At 38.6% G+C, this 21,760-nt stretch overlaps 1 protein-coding gene across 2 annotated transcripts in view; it reads right to left on the bottom strand.

The window, feature by feature from the left end:
- Positions 1 to 14,979, bottom strand: part of cpt1cb (carnitine palmitoyltransferase 1Cb) — a 72,197-nt gene extending 57,218 nt beyond the window's left edge. Inside the window, exons 1-5 of one of the 2 annotated variants that reach the window (XM_036560751.1) lie at positions 14,592 to 14,979; positions 5,134 to 5,295; positions 3,719 to 3,858; positions 3,053 to 3,230; positions 1,287 to 1,388 (exon numbers count right to left, since the gene is read on the bottom strand). In XM_036560751.1, the coding sequence (XP_036416644.1) occupies positions 1,287 to 1,388; positions 3,053 to 3,230; positions 3,719 to 3,858; positions 5,134 to 5,274 (561 nt within the window). In that variant the 5' untranslated portion in view covers positions 5,275 to 5,295; positions 14,592 to 14,979. Of the gene's footprint in view, positions 1 to 1,286; positions 1,389 to 3,052; positions 3,231 to 3,718; positions 3,859 to 5,133; positions 5,301 to 14,591 lie in introns of both variants that reach the window. The other variant, XM_036560750.1, reaches the window with a different exon arrangement.
- Positions 14,980 to 21,760: the final 6,781 nt, after the last annotated feature.

The raw sequence follows: 21,760 nt of genomic DNA, 5'->3' as shown, positions 1-21,760 counted from the left end.
GAAGATTGGCGTGTAGACTCTGGTCACTGCAGACAACAATCTCGCCTAGCTAGTAGCTAAAGAAAAGGCAAAGGGAAAGATTTAAGACGAACATCGGTAATTTGGAAACAAATGGACTTATCTGCTTTTATAATCACATCAGCTGGTTTCCTGATACATTTAATCTGCAACAAGAAACTGTCAAACACTAAAAAGTCTTTAAGCTGAAGTCAGTTTCTCATTCACCAGCTCCTTGGTCGAATTTTCCTGTTCCACCTTAAATGGTGCAGCGGTTATATTCTGGCAATTCCAACACAATTTAAGGTGGAACGGGAAAATTCGACTTCAGCTTCGTTAAAAGTTGAAAGTTGAGAGACGTTTTACAAGAAAGTATTCTACTTTTCAGGAAAAGTTTCCTGCCAGAGATGCGAGAAAAGCAGCTATAGATGAGCTAAAGCTTAAAGCAGAGCAAAGTAAGTCTATGTTTTAGTTTATATTAGAATTTTAGCCTATACTAGTACATTAGAACAGCACTAGATGAACTTCCCATTTAAGTGAATTGGCTTACTCACCAGGCTGATTTTACTCCACCATGTATGGACTTAAAAATGACTTTATCTGCAATTACTAACTCTGACATATTACTTTTAAAAGGCGTGAACCTTTTCAGATGTCTGGCTCCTATCACTACCACTGTGAACAATTCTAAAATTGGTTTTACATCAAATCAGCGGAATTCCTCTTTAAGTAATCTCAAGCAGACTTGCTTTTGTGGTTTCGGTTCACTTTTAAAGATAACAGTATGTGTGTGAACTATATATAAATGACATACTATCATCTTTATAACAAAATTCAGGCTGCTAATTCAGGTTGACTACTGCTACTGTTTGTGCCTACTGAATGTACATTTGTCCATTTTTATACATGACAGTGTGTAATAGAGTATCAGAAAGCAAGTCCATAAGAGACTTAATAACATGAGTTAAGGCAAGTGTGTGATGATTTAGGCATGCAGTTAGCACAATGCTAACTGGAGGCTTCACTTGTTAGCTACATTAGCCTCAGTGTAAACTAAAGAAGCTCCAAACATGTCCTGGTCAAGGGAGGAAGAGAGGAAATGATGTAAATGTGATTTCTCAGAACTATCACTTTAAAACACCTCCTAACTTTACTGCCTATAAACAGGTTGGAGGCGTGACTGAGTGCTGGAGTGTGTGGAGTTTCAGGGTAATAAGGATCTCTGAGGTTTTCACGTCCACCTTATATTTACATTCCTACACAAATACATTCCAGACGTGGTGACTCACTCTTTCCAGCGTGTCTCTGATAGCAGGAACAGGCAGGTGGGGTAAGGAGGTCTGATAGCTGTACAGCAGCGGCGTTCTACTGGACAATAACCTGACCAGAGACTGACCAGGGAGAGAGAGAGAGAGAGTGAGAGAAGGAGGGAGGGAGAGAGAGAGAGAGAGAGAGAGAGAGAGAGCAAGCAGCAATAGAAAAAAAAACAACGAAAGTAGTTTTGTGACATAATCTCTATCTACCACTACTGTAGCGTATAATTTTGATGCATTATATCTTTATGGATGCTTGACGATGTCAGAATCACTATTTACCAGTTGAAAACATAAAATATATAAAATAATGATGTATGAAAATAATGTAACACATACTCTACAGTAAACAAACTTAAATATTACATGTTTAGTGCCCAAATTCGTTGTATTTATTTATTTGTATTTTCAAAAGTATTTATATTTATTTAATGGAATTTATTTTAACATATTGGGAAAAAATGAAATATAAAATGTATCATAACTTTTGCACAGGCCACACTGTTTTATTTTTTCCACAATATGTTACAGCCAGGAAAAAAACAGTAAATGTATATTAAAATGTGCAGAAGTGTGTTCACTACAGAGGGAGTGTTCACTTATTTTTATTTAGAAAATCAACAAAACGTGTAATTTGACTGGGGTGGCCAACTTTTGCATATGACTGTACTGTACTTGTATAAAAAAAAAAATCAGCATTTGACAAATGTTTAGATTTAACTTGATGTTACATACTGATGTTTCATGATGTAATATTGTATTTATTGCACTCTCAAAGAGCAGAAAGTTTAGCTGACGATGATGATGATGATGATAATGGATAATTTTATTCCTATCATTTATAATCTTATAAAAACATTCTCTGACAGAATGAATAATGCAGATTTACAACTTAATACACAAAAACTTTGACTGAAGTGCAACTGCTCAGTTGCTTCTATTATATACTATTAAAATAATAAAAACAATGAATTGCATATAGTTTCTATATATGCACCGTGTGGACTGGAGTGTGAACTGTACGTTTTGAAATCTTAATGATAATAATAAAAAAATGGCAAGAAAAATTCTGTTTTCCATGATATGGGCCCTTTAAGACAGATTAATATAAAGGGGAATTCCACAGATTTTCAAAAAAGTTCTCCATAACAAAATGACAGGGATGTAAACAAAGTCATTCAGAGTGGTTTGGTTTGAAATGCTTCGTTCTAGAGAAACTTACCAGGACAGAATTGTTCACAGTGGTGGTGATAGGAACCAGACGTCTAAGTTTAATGCCTCTAATACCTCCCTCACAGAAAGTTGTTACATGAAATGTTTACATATATACTGCATGGCAAAGGGCGTTGTGAGGCAAAATAGTCCCCAAAGAAAACTTATTTCTTCAAATTTCCCACTATTTGATCATCAACATCACATACAAAAACTCAGAAGACTTGTGTAGGTTCACTGGTGGTTTTGGATAGTGATTAAAATGGCTATATTTGTGTTGTAGATGTTGTGACCCCTGGTTCCTATCACCACCACAGTAAGTGCAATACAATGAATCACTGCACATCAAACCACTCTGAATGACTCTTTACATCTCAACTAATAAATTATGCAGAAATTTAGAAAAATCGGTGGATTTTCCCTTTATGCTGAGTTTAAGTCTTTGACTGTGTGGAAAATAATTAACTACAGACATCAAGGCCAGAAGGACTGAACTAACTAGTGGTCATTAATGAAGATGAGACACTGACCACCCAGACTTTAGTGACGGCCGAGATGCGTCCGTGCTGCTCGAACATCCAGCGGTGATACGACAGCAGAATCTTCAGACAGAACCTCAGAGCCAGAATCAGAGAGAGCCAAAGCAGTGTACTGAAGAGCAGTGCCGACACCATCGTCTGACCCTGAGCACTCAGAGTGAGAGACAGACTGAGAGAGAGAGAGAGAGAGAGACAGACAAAGATAAAAAGAGAGAAACAGAGAGACAGAGAGAAAGAGACAGAAACGAAAGAGACACACAGAGATGAAAAAAGAGAGAGAGACACATAGAAGGGAGAGAGAGACAGACAGACAAAGAGATGCAGACAGAGTAAGACAGAGAGAGAGAGACAGACAGAGACAGAGAAAGAGACAAAGAGAGAAAATGTGATGTGCAAAAGTTATGGCACCTTTTATACTGCTCTTTTTATTATTTTCCACTTTGTTAAACTCCTAAAATAAATAGAAATTATGCACAAATAGAAAAATGCGATAGAAGATGTGTTCACTTATTTTCACTTAGCAAGTCAACAAAACTTGTAATTTGCTCCAACTTTTGAATAACATTTGAATAGCGACACCCATCTGAAATCAGAAACCAGCCCTGGTTCAGTGGGTGTGGCAGTGCTAGCTGGTCTCCAGGATAAAGAGCACATTACCTGAGAGGCAGGTGCTCCTGTATCTTAGCAATCAGGCCCATAGAGGGGTCAGACTGTGTGTACATGGTGGCCAGGATCACTATGACAACAAAGAGCCAGGAGGAGGGGCTAGCAGGATACACTCCCTTCAGGACCCTGTTCTGTCCACAGAGAAGAGAAGAGCTATAAGTATGCATTAAAGACACAGACACACACAGCTTTACACTAACGTTTAAAACCATATTAAATGCATGGCATAAAATCTGAATAAAACAGATTCTCATTCAACTTCTTGTTAGAATTTTCCCATTCCACCGTAAATCCGGCAGCAGCTACATTATGGCACCTTAGGCACCATTAAGGTGGAATGGGAAAATTCGAACAAGAAGCTGGCAAATGAGAAACTTCTTGTTCGAATTTTCCTGGTCCACCTTAAACTAACTGAGGTGGTTCTTACTAAGTACCGACTGAAAGCTAGAGTTAATGTAGCTAGCTTATAACTGCTAATTCACCCTTTTACCCTGAAGATCGGTGCGCAGATTGCTGGTCACCATAACAACACAGACAACAGTCTCGCCTAGTAGCTCAAAGAGAAAGATTTAAGACAAATATCGAAAATTTGGACTAATTTGAACTAACTGCATTTATAGTCACTCCAGCTGATACACTTAATCTGTGAGGAGAAACTGTCAAACACTAAAAAGTCATGACGCTTAAATCAGTTTCTCATTCGCCAGCTTCTTGTTTGAATTGTCCCGTTCCACCTTAAATGGCACAGCACCGACATTCTGGTGCATCAGGCACAATTTAAGGTGAAACGAGAAAATGCGAACAAGAAGCTGGCGAAATGAGAAGCTGACTTGAGCCTCATAAAAAAGCAATCTAACACGGAGAGACATTTTACAAGAAACTAACACTATTCCACTTTTGAGGAAAAGTTTCCTGTCAGAGATGTGAGAAAAGGGGTTATAGCTGAGCTAAAGCTTAAAGCAGAGCAAAGTAAGTCTGTGTTTTTGTTTATATTATATTTTTTAGCCTATACTAGTACATTAGCACATACTGAGACATATTTACAGACAAGACGGTAAAATGTACATAAAATGTTGTGGCTCCCAAGGTGGGTTGATTTTTGCTGAAAGGACAAAATGGCTCTTCTTAACACCTGGGTTTCTGACCCCTCGTCTAGACCAAAACTACAAATATAAAAACACCATAAAACGTGCAGGGAAGTGGCTCTCCAAAACCAGGACCGAGAACCAGTGGGCTAGAAGAAATCTAGCCAATCATTTGTCCTGCATTCCTCCCTCCAGACTGCTGAAAAGAATGTAGAATGTAGTTCTGTTTGTATCCGCTCCGTATTAGATCACTGAATATGGTCACCTTCCTCACAGGACGCACACGTACAAACATAAGTGCTACATGAAGACTAAACTGACCTTCATCCTGCTGATGCGCTTCTTCCAGCAGCGCAGACCCGAGCGGTAGATCTGACTGAGGGCCTGGCGGGACAACTGCAGGTCAATGCCCTCAGGAGTGATGGTGAACTGGAACGCAACGGCCTGGTGAGCCTCGGCCATCGCAGCAAACACGACCACACACTGCTCTAACACAGGAGAAAACATACACATTACAATTTGCCTTCTGTGCAAAAGTAATGTTTGAATTTCATTGGTATTTTTCAGTCAAAGGGGAATTCCACCAAAGTTTTAACTGTTCTGCATAATAAAACAGCTCATCACAAAACCGATTTTCAACAACTGAAAAACCATTTTTAATAGAAAACAATATTTTATATTGGTTTAATTTAGGAATCTGTATAAAACAGATTCATGTTTACTTTTTATATCACTAACAAAATACTACATTTAAAAATATGTTTTTTTTTTTTAATTCATTTGTCAGAGAGATTTTGGTCACTGGTGTTATCAGGACTCTTATATTACATTGTAATACAGTATTTTCAGCTCTATTAAATTGCTTCTTTGAGTCGAGGCTCATCAGAGAAGAAGCACCTCGAGGCATGAGGAAGCGAGTCCCAGTTGCTTACTATATGTTGTTAATTTATTAATAATTTTGTTCATCAGGCAGCACATAATGTCTATATGTCCCCGGTGTAATATGCTTTAATGGCTGGGTAATTAAAATTTTGTCAAAATAATGCCAAATATCATTTTTATTACTGATTTTAAATAGCTGGACAAGGTCACCTGACCACCAATGAGTCAGCCCATTTACAAAATCCTCAGAGTCACATTCAGTGGTGTTACGCCATATTCATACAACACCAGTGACTGTCAAACGTTTGGAATTAAGCTCTCCTTTTTGCATTTATGATAATAAGAGATGTTAAAAGACATATTAAGATTATTTAGTTTTAAGATGAAACTAATAGATTTTTAAAAAAATGTATCCTTCTGAAATCCCACTCCAAATGGAAAACGACCCTTTTACTCCTTTTTACCGTTTTTACTTTTATTAGAGAGACGTTATAGTTTTGTCCTTTTTTCCACTGTTCACTGTTTTGGCTACAGTAACTGATGACCATTCCACTGATGTAATGTTACACATGCATAGAAACACAAACTCATACACAAACCAGGTTATTTCATCACCACAGAACAATGAAGAAAGCGGACAGGCCTGATACGCTGGCGGCCGGTCACTATAGCTGCTATCTCTACAGAACATTCATCTCCGGAGCAAAAATCAACACAACTTCTGTCCACTCCTATAACCGGCACGCCTGTAAGAGGAACAGTATTTCCACTCTATCAAGGTGGTTTTCCACTGAACTGAGCATGCTATAAAAATGACTCATCAGTTGAACCCAACAAAATGAGCTAACAAGCACTTTAACTGGTTCATTCAACTCAAACAAATACTTTGAATGAAATGACGAAAAGCAAAAAATCGAGTTCAGATAAGCAAAAGCATGTTACATCATCAACTCACATCAACTTCTGCACCATCATGCAAAGTTAACCATAAACAAGTACCAGTGTTGAGGTAAAAAGCAGTTTTCTTTGGGGACTATGTGGCTTTACAACACTCTGCATGTACCTCTCCACCATTAATGGATTAAAAAATACTTTTTTTTGGACACGTTTGGACACTTTTTTAAGCTAGTGATACAGTGATACTGGATACTGGGACAAGATGGTGAAAACTGTGTTTTGTGGCAGCTTCCAATACAGTGTTAATGTGGTTTTAGCCAAAAAAAAAAAGGTTCAAAGTGTCCAGTTTCCTGTGAGTAACTAGCGAGTTTCTGTCTTGACACAGGTTCCTCATCTGCCAGTATGACCTCTTATATTATCCTCCATGACAAAACATGATTACTGATAAAACATTATCAGTAATTTAGGCTCACAGTTCTGAACTAATCCACGCTGATTATTAAAAGTCTTACACAGCAGAAAGACACTGTTAATCAATACTGACACTAATATCAACATAATTGCTCTATTTGTAGCTGAAGCCAGTTATTTCATCTCTCCCTGTGTGTGTGTTTATTGGGTTACTTATAACTGCTCTTTGAGCTGCTTTTGCAATGACGAACGTAAAGCTCAGGTATAGATAAACCTGCTAAGATTAATGTACACCTACTACTTTCCTGTTCTAAAATGTTTTTGTATGCTGTAGCGTTAACATTAACACCCTTCACTGGAACTAAGGGGGCCAAGCACAAACCCTGAATAACAGCCCCAGCCCATTATCTCTCCTCCACCAAACTTTACTGTTGGCACTACGTACTCTGGTAGGTAGTGTTCTCCTGACATCCACCAAACTCAAACTCATCAATCAGACTGCCAGAGAGTGAAGCGTGATTCATCACTCCAGAGAACATGTTTCCACCCCTCCAGAGTCCAGCTGTGCCATGCTTTACGCTCCTGCTGAAGCTTGGCATTTTTAGACGCTTGGCACTTCAGCGCTTGGTGACCCTGCTTTGTGAGTTTGCAAGGTCCATCAGCTGTTGTTGCTCCTAGACGCTTTCATTTTACTATAAAAGCACTTACAGTTGACCACGGCAGATCTAGCAGGGTTGAAAAACTGACTTGTGGCAGAGGTGGCATCCTATTAAAGTGTTGTGTTTATAGTCACTGAGCTCTTCAGTACAATTCTACTGCAGTGTGTGTGTACGTAGACTGCATGGCTCAGTCCCATTTCACCCCTCGCCCCTACCACTTAGCCCTTATTCCTCATTTTGTGCGTTCTAGGGTAGGGTGTCCCGATTCTTGTTGAGATAGAGGGGTAGGGTGAAGTGTTAGGGTTACATAGTCCTTGAAACAGAGGTTTTTCAGAGACTCACTCCAAACAGAGCGTTATGAGAAAAAAAACAAAACAAAAAAAAACGGAAAGATGCTGCGTAAGTGACCAAAGAAACCCACACGTGGGCATTTTCTCTGTTAGAAATGACGAAAACCACTATATTATCTTAATATCGTAATGTTGTTTCAGTGTATTATGGTCCTTTTCTTCATAACAAGCATAAAATTGCTAGTAGTATGCTGATGTGTCATTAGCTAGCTAGCTAAATTTTAAACCTTTTAAGGTGGAACGGGAAAATTTGAACGAGAAGCAAATAGCTGACTTCAGCTTCACGTCACTGAAGAATTAGGGGTGGACAATAATAAACAACTGTCGCACCCTCTTTTTTGAAGGGGTATGATTCCCTAAACGTAACTAAAGCCCAGCAGTGAGGAGCTGAACTTTACCCTCCTCTGCCATCACTGCAGACTGGCAGTGTCGCCTACAGAGCAGCGCTAGCAGCTGTTAATGAAGTAATGTTCTTTTAATTTGAGGGTCCCATTTTGTAGAGAAAGATTTCAAACACTACACTGTGAATCTGTTCCAACGGACAAGGTGACACTCGAAAACAAGGGGTGGGGTAGAAAATAAGAAATGGGATTGGGCCATTGGCTTTGTGCTCGATTTTATACACCTGTTAGCAATGAGTGCGGCTAAAACACCTGAACTCAACAATTAGGAGGGGAGGCCACTACGTCTGGCTATATAGTACTTTGAAATGTCTCTTCTTCTATTTGTTTTCATCATTTCCCACTTGTAGCTCATCAGAAAACGAGGAATTGTGTGGACAGTGCAGATTCTTAAGTTGCTGTGTACAGTCTTGTTTTGCAGGAAGACAAAGAGAAAAACATCATTTACATTTTTGCCATCAGGCAAAAAAAACGAGAAAAAGTCAGGGGTACAGATTCAAACTTGCAGCTTGCAGGGCAGCCACACATCACACCTGTACAAAAAGCCATCTATGTTACAGTGGACGTTTTAGGACGTCCTCAGAGCACAGCGCCAGGCGGCAGAACATCACACAAGACAGCTTGAGGTCTCAAAGGAAAACTCTATAATGTCTCAGTTCTCATACAACTTTTTGCGAACCAGCCTTGGACAAAAGGCCTCAGACTCAGTTAAGAAGCCACAGACATCACAGCTTCATGTGACATTTACGCTCATGTGCAAAATCACTACTCAAAACAGTTCTGAGGGCAGCACTACCCCTGAGGCAGAACGAACGTAACTGGTTCAGAGAACAACCAATTAAAATAACCAATAGGCGGGCAGAACGAACGTAACTGGTTCAGAGAACAACCAATTAAAATAACCAATAGGCGGGGCTTATTTTTAGGCTTATATTTATCGTTTCTCAGGAAATTCTTGGTTTCTCAGAAACCTGCTTGGAAAACTAGCTAGCTTCTAGCATCTTCTTTGACTGCTTGCTTGTCAGCTAGCAAAGTAACATAAATAGACTAGTAAGAATGCTAGCTATTAAACATGAGTGACGGCAGTATCCTTACTAATGCTATGTGTACACGTTGGAACAGAAGACGTACCTCTTGCAACGATGACCAAACTTTGCTGTGGTCAAGCTGTCTGTGCCTAAATCACAACTGCTTAAATTTTAAGCATATTACAGTAGTACATGCCCATTATGCGTTAATGGCACCAGCTTATATCCAATGTTTTTGCAACAAACTAGTAATAAAAGTAAAAGTAATAAAAAGCTTTCGGCGTGCTGTGAATTATGAACACATCAAAGTACATATGGGCCTATATATTTAACAAACCTTATAGTATATTTCTCATTCCAACTTGCTCTGCTTAACCAATCACATTTATCCCTGTCTGTTGACCGGTAACCAATTACATCTGTTCTACCTCGAAGGCAGCGCTGCCTTCAGAACCATTTTGAGTAGCGATTTCACACACAAGCGACATTTACAGCTGTGTTCTTTCCTAAGATGGGGTTACACTACACAGCATTTACCCCCATTTTAACCTCAGTCTGGACTGGTCAGCTCAGTCGGTAACAGTTGGGAGAAAACATCGAGTAGTGTCTGAGGGGCAAAGACCCAGATTTTTTGTATATCAAACTTTTTTTTCCGACCCCTTAATCTTGCAGCGCATAACTGGTCAGCGACTCAATCTGAACGGACCCCTCCAACACCCAGAGACAACTGAGAGCGTAAAACAAGAAAATACAGCAAGAAAATAAAGAAAAATACTGAAAAAACGTGTATAGTATATACTCTTAAAAAATAGTTCTTCAAGGTTCTTTAGTAAAGAAAATGATTGTATATAGAACCATGAACACGGCTCACTGCTGCTGCTGTTTTCGCTGCCGTCTGCACTGACGCAGTAAACAAGTAACATCAAACATATTTAAATGAGAGTAAAGGATGTAAAGATGTGATCAGTGTCGAAGTGTCTATAGTTTTACATTAACATGCACTCGACTGTCTCTTAAACTCAGTTAATTAAATAGCTTCACTCTTAAAAAAGATGGTTCTGCGGGGGTTCTTTAGTAAAGAAAATGGTTCTTTATAGAACCATGAACACTCAAAAAATCCTTTGCATGTTTCAAGAGTTCTTCGCCTCATGAATGGGTTATTCAGATTGATGGAAAATGTGCTGTAGAAGGTTCTGTACAGAACCTTTTTGAACAGCGTTCTTCTATTATTACGATGTCAAGCTTGTCACAATAGAAGAACCATCAGGACAAAACCTCCTATTTCCATTTCTGTCCTTTTCAGTTTTTGACGTAATCTGAAAGTCTGTATATTTCATGCTGAATGGACCAAAAGAAATGGCCAAAAAGTCTGGATACATTGACTTCAACTGGACTGTGCTATTAGTGTGCTCCACCCTCAGAGTCCCAGTTTAAGTGTTTATTATGGTGATTTTCTACACGGTTAACTGAATAAGAAAACTTAATAAGAGTTACCGGCACAGGCCTACGCCAGTGCATGAGGGTCTGCATGTTTAAACACAGCCATCGAGCTCCATTCACACCAGAGCTGAGCTGTGGAGGAATGAGAGCAGCACAGCCAGTCATTACAGCCCCTTCTCTTTCACTAACAGAGCGTGCAGACCTCCGTCTACAGCATTTCCCCGCTGTCAAACAGAGCCACGAGGAGGAGGAGATGAACGTAACATTATAGAGAGACAAAAACAGAAGTTGTGCTCTAAAACTTGCAAATCAGAAAAACAACACATCATTTGCCCAGAGACAGTGTTCAAACTGTTGCATATGACTGTTAACAACATAATTTGCTCTTTCATGAGCCAAACTGACATAAACAACAACTGAAGCTGCCTGTACTGAAGAACTGAAACAAACCGAATCACAATAATTATGCTCCAACATTTTGGCACAGATATAGCAGCTGCATGCAAACACAGTGCAAGTGCTCGTTTTTATGGCACACAATTACAGCAGAAATCAGCCAAAATCAAAGTAATAGATCATTCGATTGCTGAGTGCATGACTGGAGCAACATCCTATCATGCATCTGTAATTTTCAGCATAGTGTCTTTTAAATTTCAGAAATGAAAAATTAGAATCACAACATACATTAACAGTCAGAGTCGTTTGGCTGTTTAACACAGTGAGTGTGTTTACATGCACTCAATAATCTGATCATAATTGTATTTCTGCAGTTATCTGATTATTCAAATGATCATGTAAACAGCACACTCTGATTTCTTAGATCAGAGTAAGGTCTAGAAATTCAATTAAGAAATCTGATAAAGAGAGCTGGATTTTAGCTCAGTAATCAGATTTCTCAGTGCTTGTGAACTCTTACTCTGATTTCTTTCACTGAAACCAACTACATTCTTGATGAAGTTTGAGTTTTACATAACGTTTACGTCACGTCTTCTTCTGTGAGTTTACTGGCTGGTTGCAAAGCAGAAATCTGATTATTGTCTGACTCATGTAGACCCAGAGTTTCCCCATTATCTGATTACTCAAGCACATGAAAACATGTTGATCGGATTACTGACAAAATCTGATTTTCTGCAGTTATTAGTTATTTAATGCATGTAAAAGTGCTCAGTGAGTTATGAATAATTATGCTCCAACATTTTGGTACAAATGTAGCAGCAGCATTCAAATACAGCGCAAGTGCACTTCAAATAAAAATAATAAATTGTCTGATTGTGTGTTTGGAGCAAAAATTGTCCGATTACAATCTTGGGAGATTCCGATCACACATAACATAAAGCAAGAAGTCCCACAACTGTTAAAGGGCACTGTACATACAAAAAATGTATAAAAGGGCAAAATCATGGTTACCACATTGTTACATTAGATGCCTGGTGATGCACGTCTATAGGCATCCACAGGCATCTGCAGGCATGTCTATACATCTGCAGACATGTACAGCTCTAAAGCATTCTCACAGTTACTAACTCCTAACAAAACAGCCAGCTGCCTCGCTGAGTCACACTGAGTCAAAGAAAGAGTTTCCAAACTGAAAAACTGAGCAGTTCAGTGTCTCATCCTGTGAACAAGAGTCAAACCCTTTAACAACAATTCAAAATCAGCCCATGTAACTGCCAGTAAAGAAAAGAGCATGAAACATTCATTCATTTAAACTTTTAAGGTAATTTTGTTCTCTTTGGCTTTAAAAATTAGACACAGAAGTCGTTTTGTTTTTGTTCCATTGTTGATAATACCTGATGAAATCAAGTTCACTGAACACACAATTATCGCCAAAAGTAAGTGAAACATAAAATTGTGTTAATGTAATATATTTTGAATACATCTAAAGCAAGCAGGCTACATTCAGTGCATTATTCGTCCTTCAGCTTTATAAGAAAGGGAGAACGTCATTCTGAAACAGTGGTCACCAATCGTCCTTTCTGAAACCCGCCTTACTGCCAAATTCAGCTCCTACCCAAAACTCTGACACCCACATCATCCCGCAGGACCTCAAGAGTCACTGTGGTTAATTAAAGGGGAATTCCATCAACTTTTCAAAATGTCTGCATAATTCAATAGGATGTAAACAGATTTATTCAGAGTGGTTTGGTGTGAAATGCTCTGTTCTAGAGAAACTTACAGAGTCAGAATTACTCAGAGTGGTGGTAATAGGAACCAGACATCTCTAAAACCACCTCTAAAAGCTCCCTCACAGAAAGTCATTACATCAAATTGTTATGAATGCACTGCTTGGTATTACACAGCCTGATGCCTGAAACAGTTTTACAATAGTGTTAAGAAAGTTTTGGCCTTAAACATATATTTTTAAATACATTTGTGGTGGAGAGGTACATGCAGGGTGTTGCCAAGCAAAACAGTATCTCGTAGAAACCTTATTTTTTAGACTAAATAGTATTTTACCATTATGGTCGTTACATATAAAACTCTGGAGACATGTGTAGGTTCACTGCTGGTTTTGTATAGTAAATAAAATGGCTATAGTTGTGTTGTAGACATGGCAAGCCCTGGTTCCTATCACCACCACTGTAAACAAATCTGAGTCTGTATGTTTTTCTAGAATGGAGCATTTCACACCATACCACCCTCAATGATGTTTACATCTCATCAACTGACATTCAGAAAATCTGAAAATTTGGTGGAAATCTGTTTTAAGTGTAACTTTGTATGACAGCACTGCACAGAATTCAATCAAACCACTCTGAATGGCTTTGTTTACATCTTAACCACTGAATAAGGCAGAGGTTTTGAAACATAAGTGGAATTCCCCTGTATGCGGACACACCTCTCACGCCTGAAGTACCAAAAGTTGTTGCCTAATAAACATTCTGCTAGTAAATTCCACACGAAACTAAATTACAGTGGAGTTAAATGATACTCACAGAACATTAGACTTAAAAGTAAGAGATAAAACTGGGCTTTTAGCATTTAGCAGCGCGGCGTTATGCTAGGTGACCCGGCTATATTCGAGATTTGCCACACAAATAACCTACGTTTGCGGTAAACAGACGTCGTGAGATGTCATTTTACACAAAATTTCGTGGTAAAAATCAGATTTTTCAATATTTTTTGTACTTTTTCCCAGGAAACTTACACACTTTAACTCGTTTCCTCACTACCTCGCCACATACCTCTCTTAAAAAAACATAAAAACCAGCCTGGACCGCTTTTCTCACAAGATGAACCAAGCCAACAGGTTCAGACGCGCTGGACCAGCCTTAAATCTCCCGGTTTAGAGAATAAATGTGACTTTAAGTTTAATAAAAATACCTTCGTAAACTGTTTAGTCGGTTTCATACCCGTACGAGCCCCTTTAAGCTCTGCTGAGCGGTGTTTTTGTTTTCGTGTGTAACTCCTGTTCAGACCGAGTTCTCCCGGGGAATCTTTCACTAAGCAGGATTTCTCGGTTTAGCCTGATAAATTAAGCCTAGAACTTTCCTATCGCTCAGTCCTGAACTCTGAGTTTAAGTTAATCCGGCTAAATGAGCAGCGTCAATACTGTTTGTGAAAAGCCCCTCAGCTCCTCTTGTTTTCTTCAGGTTGCTCCAATAGAAGCGCGCGCGCGTTGAACGCTCCAGCCATCCAGAGTATAAAAACAAAAAGAAGTCCTCGCTCCTTCGACCTGCAATAAAGAATTAAAAAATAAAAGTATTTTACCTGTAAACGTAAACAGTAACGTTAATCCCGTGTAACCTGGAGCCGCGAATCCAGAAGCTTCCAAGTTTCCGAAACCGAAGCAGATGTTCCACCCACACACACAGCGCGCGAGCCTTTGTTTTTGTCTTGCTATACTTGTGAGGACTTCATGTCCTCACAATGATAGGAAAACACTAGCAAATTTTTTTGCTCAAGTGAGCTCATTTTGCTGGTCCTCACTTGCTTTAACCACAAAAACTTACTTTTGGATGCTGAGGTTAAGGTAAGAGGTTAGCTGTAGGCGTATATTAATTGGCTATAGTAAAACGAAAATCGACAGAAACCTATGAGAGTCCTCACAAGTATAGCAAGACAAAAACATACCACACACAAACATACTGTACACACCCCCGACCACACCGCCTATATTTGCATACGTGATGACGCTACGTACATTTTTTTTCTTGTGAGTAATAACAGAATAACAGCAGGATACGGTAAAGCTCAGTATTCACATATCGAACTGAAAATATTCGTGAAATATCAACAGAGAAAAAAAGAAAAGACAAAAAAAAGAAGAAGAAAGAAAAAAAACAAAAAAACAAAGATGACGTCACATCCATGCATGGACGACGGCAAACAAAACGCGTTAGTTTTACCGTGAAAAACTTCTTTTGTCACTACACACAGTCTAATACTGCTCTTGAACATGTCAACTAATTTATTTCATTTGCAAAACATATTCATAAAAACAAAATTTCAAACTCAATTCCAAAAATGTTGGTGTTGAATTCAGAAATGGAGCCCTGGATTACAACCCTTAACATGCTAAATGATAACAAATAAAGCTTTGCAACATATTTTGAAACCCTCAATATCTGGTTATCGTTATGATTTTTTTATTGTTTTGTATTTTATTGTATTTTTCTTTAGTGTATTTATTTTAGGTGATTTTGCTGCCCTTAATTTATCCAGCTACTTGCTGTAGTGACGTGTTTTGTATACGTAATTAATTTTAAAAAAGGGCAAAAAAGATTGCTGACCAAGCTTACCTTCTTTGCTTTTGTGTTATTATTGGGGTATAAAGTACTGGAGTAATTGTGCTTGAGTATTAAAGATTTGCACTTTACAGAACTGAATACTCAATTATATTATAAACAGAAAAAAACATACAGTACAGTCTCAGAAATAAAGGTAGTAAACTGTCTCTGGGGCAGGACCCCTCTTGTCACTGGGGTGGTTCCCTCAAGTGTACATCTCAGCACCTTTAGTCAGGAACATGATTGTATTATAATCCATTGAAATGATATTTTCTAAGTTGTATGACTCCACACTCCCTGTCTCGTCTCCAGGTTTTTATTTTACTATTCTGATTTAAAACATTAGATTTTGAAAAGGTACAAATACAAACTTTTCACCTGGAAAAACTTATTTAAGGTTCACAATTGGACCTTAAAGCCACTGTTGTACCTTTGAGAGAACATTTACGTTGTTTGTACCTTGATAAATGTAAAATGTACCTACACAGAACTTATTTCTAACAGTGTACTTCAAAGGACTCTTTACAAATCTCAAAGACCAGGAGTTTTCTCTCTTTTTCTTGCCAATTAGTCAAGTTCAAGTGCATTGAATGTATTGTTTTTATTAAAACATCCAACTAAATTCGTATCAGTATAAACCTCTACTGCACACGCTTGCTAATTTCCCAGAGAGAAATGACATAGACTCACTATTCACTTATAAAAGTACCTTTTTATTGATTTCATTGATTACTAAGTAGTGAGTATAAGTCACTGATATCAATCCATTTTATCTACTATCTACTTAAAACTACCAGTGAACCTAACCTAACCTAGTGTAATATAAATATGTATGTATTTTTATATGTATAATATAAATAGTGAAAATTCGCTTTGAGGACAATTTGGTAAATATATATATATATATATATATATATATATATATATATATATATATGGTTTAATTAAGCTAAAAAGTAAAAAAAATGGGTGGAATTCCCCTTTAAGGCAATTTCACACAGCAAGATTTTGAGAAAGCGCTGACTTAATAAATAAATAACTTTGTATGTGCATGTATTTCTAAAACAATTATAGTATTTGTTCATATATATATATATATATATATATATATATATTCTCTAGTTATCACGTTAATACATGGTTTCAATCAGCACTAAAAATGTGGGCGAAGAAAAGTAGACCATTCTGACGCATGTTTATTGTTCTTTATTTATCACAGGCAATAATAATAGTGCACTTTTATTTGAATTATAATACAGACATTTCATTTTCCTCCTTATCATGTTGTCTTTTTTTTACCCCCCAAATTTAATGACTTCCAACCTCATTTGAAAAACATTGTTTTCTACTGTGCGTGGGGGGGTGAGGGGAGAGAGAGAGAGAGAGAGAGAGAGAGAGAGAGCAAGAGAAGAGAGAGAGAGAGCAAGAGAAAGAGAGAGAGAGAGATTACAGATTTACAATCGTATCTGGTATAATCAATAATGATGACGACGATAATCAATAATCATCAAGTAAGTATAGCATGGATAAAGAATGAAGACATGAGTAATGCTTACTGCTTTACAGTGAACAGAGACTGGGTAGATGAGCGTATATGCAGGGCAGGCAGGGGGATTATGATGCTAGAAAACAGGGAGAGAGATAAAGTATAATAATGAGTGAGAGAGAGTACATTGAGGTATATAAAGTGTAATAAAAAGGGGCGGGGCTTTAGGATACATGTGAGGGAGAAGTGATGCGTATGTGGGTTTGACAAAACGTAATTTAGTGCATGTGGGGGGACGACATAAGGGTGAGCACAGACAGGAAGTGGGACATTCAAAGCCGAGGACTGAAGGCAAGTGTGATGGACGGTGACGGTGTGTATAGTTGATCTGTCTAGGCTCCGCCCACAAATGCATTCTTTTGTAACCGCTATTGCCAGATTGGACACATTTTACAGAAAATACCATTCTAACCTAAAGAGAAACTGTCCAGACTTTGTTTAGAGTTGCTGTTAACCGCTGATGTAAACTGTTATGCTAAACAGATTAATTATGTTGCTGTAGCTGATGTTGGGAGGTTACAGCTGCACTATGTAAGGTATAGAAGTAGCATTACTGAGTCCGGAGATACATTCATTTATAATAATTTAAAAGTCTGAGGCAGCAGATCTGGAGTTTGTCAGACCACATCATACGTCTTTACGTACTAACGTCACACGCACAGGCTCGAAAAAAAAACGTTTGGCTCTATGTTTAGTTGGCTCTATGAATGCAACATTACACTGATGAAGATATGATAACAACGGTAGATAATTCACTCACATCCTTGGAAGACACGTCTTTTAACAAACTGAGTCTGAGATCTCTCGAATACTCTTTCAATACGCTCACAATCATCAGATTCATCTGCACAGGGAAGGGGTCCGAAGCACAACCCATGTTACTTAATGTTGCATGCAATTACACATTTCCACCAGAGAGGCCTCCAAATTGCCAAAACTTACATAGTGCAGCTTTAAGAAACGTAATTTGTTACTTGATGACTAAAAATGTTTTTAATTGATGACTAAAATCTTTTTAATTACTTAAGATCAGCCAACGTTTTAGCTTGTCATATTAAGCACAATTCATCCTATCACCCCATATAAAAGACAAGTCTTGTTTTACCGTAATCAAAACGAAACAACTTTTGCCCCTCACTTTTTGATGACATCACCGAGTAACAGCAGGTGGCCAAAGAAATACTAACCAAATATACGTTTCATCTACACCTACCTATCATGGAGATACTTAGCTAGCTTAGAGATCCTCCCTGATACAAATCATTCCTCTTGGCGAACACTACTCACTGCTGCCCTCTAAAGGTGTTACAGCACCAGTGAGAAGTTACAACATTTATTGTGTTCGTAAGACTCATGAAAGGTCCCAATAAATGTGTTTCATTTAAGTGCATTTGCCTCAACCTAACGGACGAAAACGTACCCAATTCAAATTACTGCAATGTAAACATATGATTGTGAAAACTAGCAACTGTGGAAAATTATAACGATAAGACAGTTACATAATAACTGTGAAACCAGGCAGGTTGGAACAACGAACAATGATGACGACAACCTTGCCCAACCGCACAACAGTTGCTCTGAAAATGCATTTGTGGACGGGGCAGGGACGGGTCAACTGAGTTTCACATTCACACACAGCTGGTGTCCACACTGCCTGTGTCGTTTCCCTCCCCCCCCAGTCTAACCCTCTGAGGGCTCCCGCCTATATATACACACAGAATGACCTCAAGGTTTTCTCTGGCACGCCCTTCACCTTTGTGTGGATAGTTGTGCATTAGTTCAAGTTGACCTGTGACTGCATGGGAAAGGCTGGGAGTGCATGTGCCAACCACTTCATACGTGTGTGATTAAGGCATTTAGAGTGTATTTAAAGTCCAGGCTGGATTCATTTCTTCATTTATTCATTTGTTTTCCTCCATTATCAATCCTCAATGTGTCTATACAGCAAACATTTGAAGATTGTTTGCTGTGCAGGCATATTGATTCCACTGTGCCTGGCATGACTTTATCATTGTGCTGTTCAGAATAGTTTTTCTCTTTTCTGACTTTTTCTTTTTCATTATTTGCTGCTGTAATGATGCATCAGTATTGCTATTGTCCTGATTTATCATTACCAAACACGAGGCGGGAGCTATACATGTGTAAATTACTCTTATGGTGGTCATAAACTAACCTCTACAACGTTGTGCAGCCCTCTGTTTCAATAGTGTTTGTATTACAGTAATCAACTTTACCTCACGGTGCTCAGTTGCAAGTTAAGGTGAAAAAAATAGAAACGCACTTACACTCAGCTAGGCTACCCTCAGTGATTAGCCAGTTAAGCTAACTTCGTATTTGTTGTTAAAAGGTAATAATAATAATCTAATAATTGGTTTCTCTGGGTTAATCAAGTCTAGAATGAGAAATGTACTCTATTTTAAAATTTCATTTTTGTTGTTGCTAGCTGTGTAGCCCTTAGCTTGCTAAGCTAGCAGAGTAAAAAATGAACAAAGTTCAGCAGCCATTCATAACAGATGGAGTGGTTTGCTAGAGAAAGCCCAGTTGAAACATTAAAACTGAAATACTGCAGTATTTTGAAGTATTTTTGTTCTGGTTTACACCAAAGTCCTTTTATAAAAATTCTGTCTATCGGTGGTAAACTTAGCACCGTCCCTACAGAGCTTTTTCCAGTCATACAAGACCAGGCTCCTCTTCCCGAATGGCGAGAGACTGATAAACCTAAAAATGACAGCCAGGCTAAAGTTACAAAAAGAAGTCTGAAATCACTACTAAAATCAGACAAAAATCAGTAGTTGTTTGTTGTGTTTGGCTCAAATAACACACAAAAAATGCTAGTTTCAGGTTGTTCCAGCTATTCCGCACGCACAACTTTTAGCTTACGGCACTTACCAACAAGGCAATTAGCTCTTTTTTTAAAGATAGGAATTTCTGGAATGTGGATGCTATAAAAACCTGAAGTCTTGTGGTATTCTGTCATTAGAATCATGCCCATATTAGGAACTTAGGGAGTCTAAGCTGGTTTTTTCTCTAAAATGAACTGAAAGCCCTGTGGTAAACAAGGTTCCGATATGTTTTGTCTTCTGTACATTTTCCCCCAAGTGTCACTGGATCCTCTGAATTCCATTGTTTAGCAGTTAAAATATGATGACGCTACATACATGCTAAAGCAAGCTAACACTCCTGTGTACTAAAATGATGTTGCCTGGAGGTGAGTCCACTACTGTTAGAGCACCAGCTGCTCAAACTGTACTCTATGACTGCCAAAGCAGCTTAACCACCACATTTGACAAAGACTGATGGTTTGTGTGCCGTATTTTGTTGAGGTTGCAGTGTTAACCTACATGTTGCAGTCGTATTTTGGCTCCTTAATGACCTCATAATTTAGACGATCCAGTGACATTCTGAGGAAAAATGTCTGTACAGAAAAATGTAATGGCTTTGGAACATAGCAGGTTACCACCGGTTGCGTCAGGCACTCTTTTTTTATACAGAAAGAGAACCAGTTAGACCTGGAGTTTTTAATATGGGCATGGCACTGAGTACAGAATGACAACACGACTTCAGAGGTCTATGCTAAGAGATATGAGCTATCCCATTCAGATTCAAAATGGAGGGAAAAGCTGGAAAAACTCAGCTTCTCTGTCTATTTAGGACTGTGTGGACGTTTAGCTATGGGAACATAAACGAACCCACGGCAAACGACAGGTTTCCTTCTGCTTTTATTTTCTGTCAGAAATCTGACATTGAAACTGTTTGACTGTATCGAATTGCAAAGGTTGGCCTGCAGGTCAGCCGATGGCCTGCAGGCCAAAGTCCATAGTATTTGTATATAATGTGGTGCCATCATTTTGTTAGAAAATCTCTGCTTTAGCTTTGCAGCGCGCTCTACATTTTGCGCAGTGCGCTAATGTTCTTCTTGAGGTGTATGATATCAAAATTTTATGAGGTATTATCACTCGCTCCTCAGCTGACATGCTAATTTGAGTGTTTTTGAGCCGTTTTTGCCTTCTCTTGTGGTTGGAGAGATATGCAAAAACACCGCTAACATGGCCAATTTTTAAAAATATGCAGATACGTATGGATGAGGCCTTAGTATACTCCTCATACTCCTCATAATTATGTGTGCCAGTTTTCCAGGTTTGATAAATTTACGTTAGATTGCAGTGATTTCTCAGCGAGTTTCACAACTGAAGTCTACATTAATGTTGACTTGATCCCTCGCCACCCTAATTCAGCAACGGTATGGCCCTAAAGATGGTGTCGGGGTTCCCTAAATGTGAAGTGCTGAGGGCAAGTTGATGAGGGCACATTAAAAACAGTACTGAAACAGAGGTCTGCTCTCCAGTGAACACTGCCAGTGTTCATTTAACAGAAGCATTTTTTAAAAATGTACCAAGAATGAAGGTGAGTGGTGGGTGGCATGAAGGACTGGGGGGCAAAGGTGGAACCAGGACAAAACCTTGCTTTCCTTATCATGTTCATTGCTTTCCTTGTACGCATTGGGAGGGTTTAAAGAGAGTTTCAGTGTGCAAGAGAGACGGGGCGGAGCATCGTGACTGTGATTAGATTGTGGGGAGTAAAAGCTGATTCCTTTAAGCGAAGAT

The sequence above is a fragment of the Colossoma macropomum genome, unplaced genomic scaffold (assembly GCF_904425465.1).
Source record: "Colossoma macropomum unplaced genomic scaffold, Colossoma_macropomum, whole genome shotgun sequence".
Lineage (NCBI taxonomy): Eukaryota > Metazoa > Chordata > Actinopteri > Characiformes > Serrasalmidae > Colossoma > Colossoma macropomum.
Note: the sequence above shows the minus strand (reverse complement) of the source record. Positions and strands in the feature narration are given on the sequence as shown.